At 37.0% G+C, this 3,695-nt stretch overlaps 1 protein-coding gene across 2 annotated transcripts; it reads left to right on the top strand.

Annotated features, from left to right (window-relative positions):
* The first annotated feature begins 11 nt into the window (after positions 1–11).
* LOC109060302 (LYR motif-containing protein 5A) lies at positions 12–1,270 on the top strand. Of its 2 annotated transcripts, none has more exons than XM_019077452.2 (3): positions 12–133; positions 368–440; positions 632–1,270. In XM_019077452.2, the coding sequence occupies exons 2-3, from the start codon at positions 396–398 to the stop codon at positions 842–844; spliced, it is 258 nt and encodes an 85-aa protein (XP_018932997.1). In that variant the 5' UTR covers positions 12–133; positions 368–395; the 3' UTR covers positions 845–1,270. The 2 variants fall into 2 exon arrangements, with proteins under 2 accessions (XP_018932997.1, XP_018932999.1); XM_019077454.2 differs by having other exon boundaries at positions 52–129.
* Positions 1,271–3,695: the final 2,425 nt, after the last annotated feature.

The raw sequence follows: 3,695 nt of genomic DNA on the forward strand, positions 1-3,695 counted from the left end.
AAAAAATGCAAAGACGGAACCTGGCTTTTATTCTGACACGCCATCGCGCAGCAAGACTTGTATTTTGGAAAGCATCCATATCATGGCACTTTCCCCGCACGTCCTGGTAATCACCTCTGTTACGATCTTGTAGGTGAGCAAACATTGTCATAAACCATATTTCTTACAAAAAAAACATTACTACCCAGCTGAAGATGACTTTATACGTTCAATAAATCTGATTTTAGCACCTTAATAAACTGTAAAGTATGACAATACAATATAAGGATTTTAGTCCACATTTTTGTGTCAATTGGGTGTTGCATGCTACTGAATATAACAGGCATTGAATTGTGGTGTATTGTTGTTTGTTCTCTGTCTGATTTAGGTTTAGCTCAGGGTAGAGAGAAGTTAAAATGAGTAATCCACTGAGAGGAGAAGTTATAAGATTGTACAAAAATGTAAGTATCATTTTCTGTCAGTTTCCTTTTTCCTTCTATTCTTTGAAATACTGTCCAGTGGTACTTTATGTGATCCTTTATTGGACATAACATTGCATGGCAGCAGAGTCACGAAAGAAAGAAAGAAAGAAGAAATGTAATATTGTAATGATGACTATCCATTGCTTGGGTCATGCATTTCTTTTCTTCAGCTTCTGTATCTTGGACGGGAATATCCGAAAGGCACTGCATACTTCAGGGAGCGACTGAAAGGAGCTTTCATGAAGAACAAAGATGTCACCGATCCTGAGAAAATCAAACAGCTGGTTGACCGTGGAGAGTTTGTGATCAAAGAACTCGAGGCGCTCTACTTCCTCAGGAAATACAGAGCGATGAAGAAACGCTACTATGAACCAGAGCATTAGTCAATGTTTCTGACGGACTGTATATGTGTAAAGAGTTAAATCATTACTTTCTGCACGTTTTTGAATGTCTGTGTTTGATGTGTTGCACTACAACCGATTTGGACATAAACATTTATTTTTATAGAGTCCTTGTTAGATATACGATATACGCAGTTATTTGTAATGATAATTACATATGTATTTATATTTAAATACATTCAAGTTTTATGATGTTCTAAGCAGGTCTTTGTGTAGACTGCTCTACATCACAAAAAGCAGAGTTGGTTTTTATAAAGGATTTCTTCAGCTCCTGCACCAGGTCAAAATTTCCTGCGCTACTGGAAACCTTTTTGTCCAAATAATTGACAGTGATAAAATAGATGGGAATAGTGTGAGTATGTCTGTCCATTTATACATATATATGCATTAAATAATATTCTCACTTTTGCTTTGAGTACATTGTAGGCTTTGTAGAAGGTGAGGTTTTCTTTTGAGAGTGTAAGTCCAGACTGCACTTTCATCTGTCTGCCGCCTTGAAGACAAATATAGAAAACATCAGTTACTTTGAACAGAGACAGCAGGGTGCTTCACCTATCAGAAAGTCTCATACCTGAAAGTATGCTGACAATAAAACGCACGGTGATGATCCTCACAGTCCCCAGTGGGCTGAAGTACAGAGAGTGAGCACTAGTTATCAGCCAGGAGAGGCCTGTAAGGAAATGGATACGGTTATTAACATCCAATAGATTTTGACCACCTTTCCTCTTTCAGTATGAAGTCGTCTATGTTTGCAGTCCAGTTAGTGCCACCTGAGAAGAGCCAGCGATCCGCCGTTCTCTGACCGTGGAGGGTATCAGCCCCTCAAAAGCAGCTCCATGAAGATCCTGTGCACACCCACAGTGACAGAGCCAAACCAGAGACCGGCCCCGCCAAACCTCCCTAAAACATCCACACTTTTAAAAGAATAGTTTGACCTAAATCGCTGAAATTTTACTCGCAATCAGGCCATCCAAGATGTAGATGAGTTTGTTTCTTCATCAGAACAGATCTGGATGTAATTTAGCATTCCATTACTTGCTCACCAGTGGATGCTCTGCAGTGAATGGGTGCTGTCAGAATGAGAGTCCAAACAGCTGATAAAAACATCACAATAATCCAGAAGTAATCCACACCACTCCAGTCCATCAGTTAATGTACTATGAAGTGAAAAGCTGCATGTTTGTAAGAGACTAGTCCATCATTAAGACGTTTTTAACTTTTAACTGTTGCTTCCAGCTAAAATATGAGTCATCTATCCATAATATTGCTATCTCCATTGAAAAAGTCATCTTTTCTGAATCAGGAGAGAAATATGCACAGATCAAACAAGTTAAAACACTTTAATATTTTGTCCAGAAGCACTTAATGATGGATTTGTTTCTTACAAACTTGCAGCTTTTCACTTCACAAGATGTGAATTGATGGACTGGAGTGGTTATTAATTATTATCAGCTGTTTGGACTCATTCTGACGGCACCCATTCACTGCAGAGCATCCAAGTGATGTCATGCTAAATTTCTCCACATCTGTTCAAACTCATCTACATCTTGGATAGCCTGAGGGCGGGTAAAACCTTTTGCAAATTTTCATAACATTAAAAACTAGCCTAACCTTTGCATTAGCGCAAGGAAACAGGATGCCTAGAGTAAAAAGGCCCAGTAGAGGTCCGCCAACCACTCCTGCGATACTAATACTAACACTAATAATATAGCAACACCAGCCCTCTGATGGACACAGCACCATAAAACAAACCTGTGATTAGGGAATATCATCTAGTTCAGTATCACTGATCATGCATTAATGGGCTCTTAGTGAAGATATTCACTCACTTATGCTCTCTGAAGACCAGGACAGCTGCCTTTCTGACTGACAGAGGTTACTGCAGCCAAAGCATTAACACTGTAGGAGACTGCACTTTAGACAATAAACATGATATAATACATGCTTAAAATGCTGATGTGATAAATGTGGTACAAATATGACTCCCTCGTGTAATGTTCCAGTGTCATTCCCTCTTGCATTTAATCTTGGTGTGTCATTAATGGTCGAGAGTGACAGAATGATGTTGGATGCATCTGAGATTTATAAATGCTGTAAAAGTATTGTTCAAAGGAAACCTTTGTGGCTCTGTTTGCAAAATATTATCGTGACCATCAGGAATTTACTCATTGAAAGCTGATTGTTGGATGTTTGTTCAGTCAGAGGGAGGCTCTGTCAAAGTTACACACTGTGATTGTTCCTGGAGCTGCATGCTTGTTATCATCCCACCCCTATAACATCCATTCCTCCTTACTTACTCTGTTTTTTTTCTTCCTCTAGTTATCAGATAATGTGTTTATTCTTGTGTGAGATAGACAATTCACTCCCTATTAATAACAAAAGCAGCCTAATGTTATTAACCTCCCAATATTCCCAATCTTTGTGTGTCTATTTATTAGTTAAATTAATACAATACAACTTCATTAGTACTAGAGAACATTTGGGATATGTGGAGATAATGTTTAGCATAAAATAAATAGGATTATGAATAATGCAATTAGAAAATGTTAAAGAAATAACATGTATTATGAACAAACCATTGACTAAAAATAAAAATATATCTATGCAACACATTAATAATGTTTAGACATCAAAATAATTTTAAATAAAAAGATCAATTTGTATATATATATATATATAATATTTTATATTATACATTTTTTTTCAAAACTCTTGCTATAGACGAAAAAAAACTTCGTTAGCTTTAAGTATCGCTCAAAACAAAATAAAGTCTTTCCAAATACTTTTTCAAATAAAGAAGGCTTTTATTTTGAAACACAGTAAAACTCTCCAG

Source organism: Cyprinus carpio, chromosome A4 (assembly GCF_018340385.1).
Source record: "Cyprinus carpio isolate SPL01 chromosome A4, ASM1834038v1, whole genome shotgun sequence".
Lineage (NCBI taxonomy): Eukaryota > Metazoa > Chordata > Actinopteri > Cypriniformes > Cyprinidae > Cyprinus > Cyprinus carpio.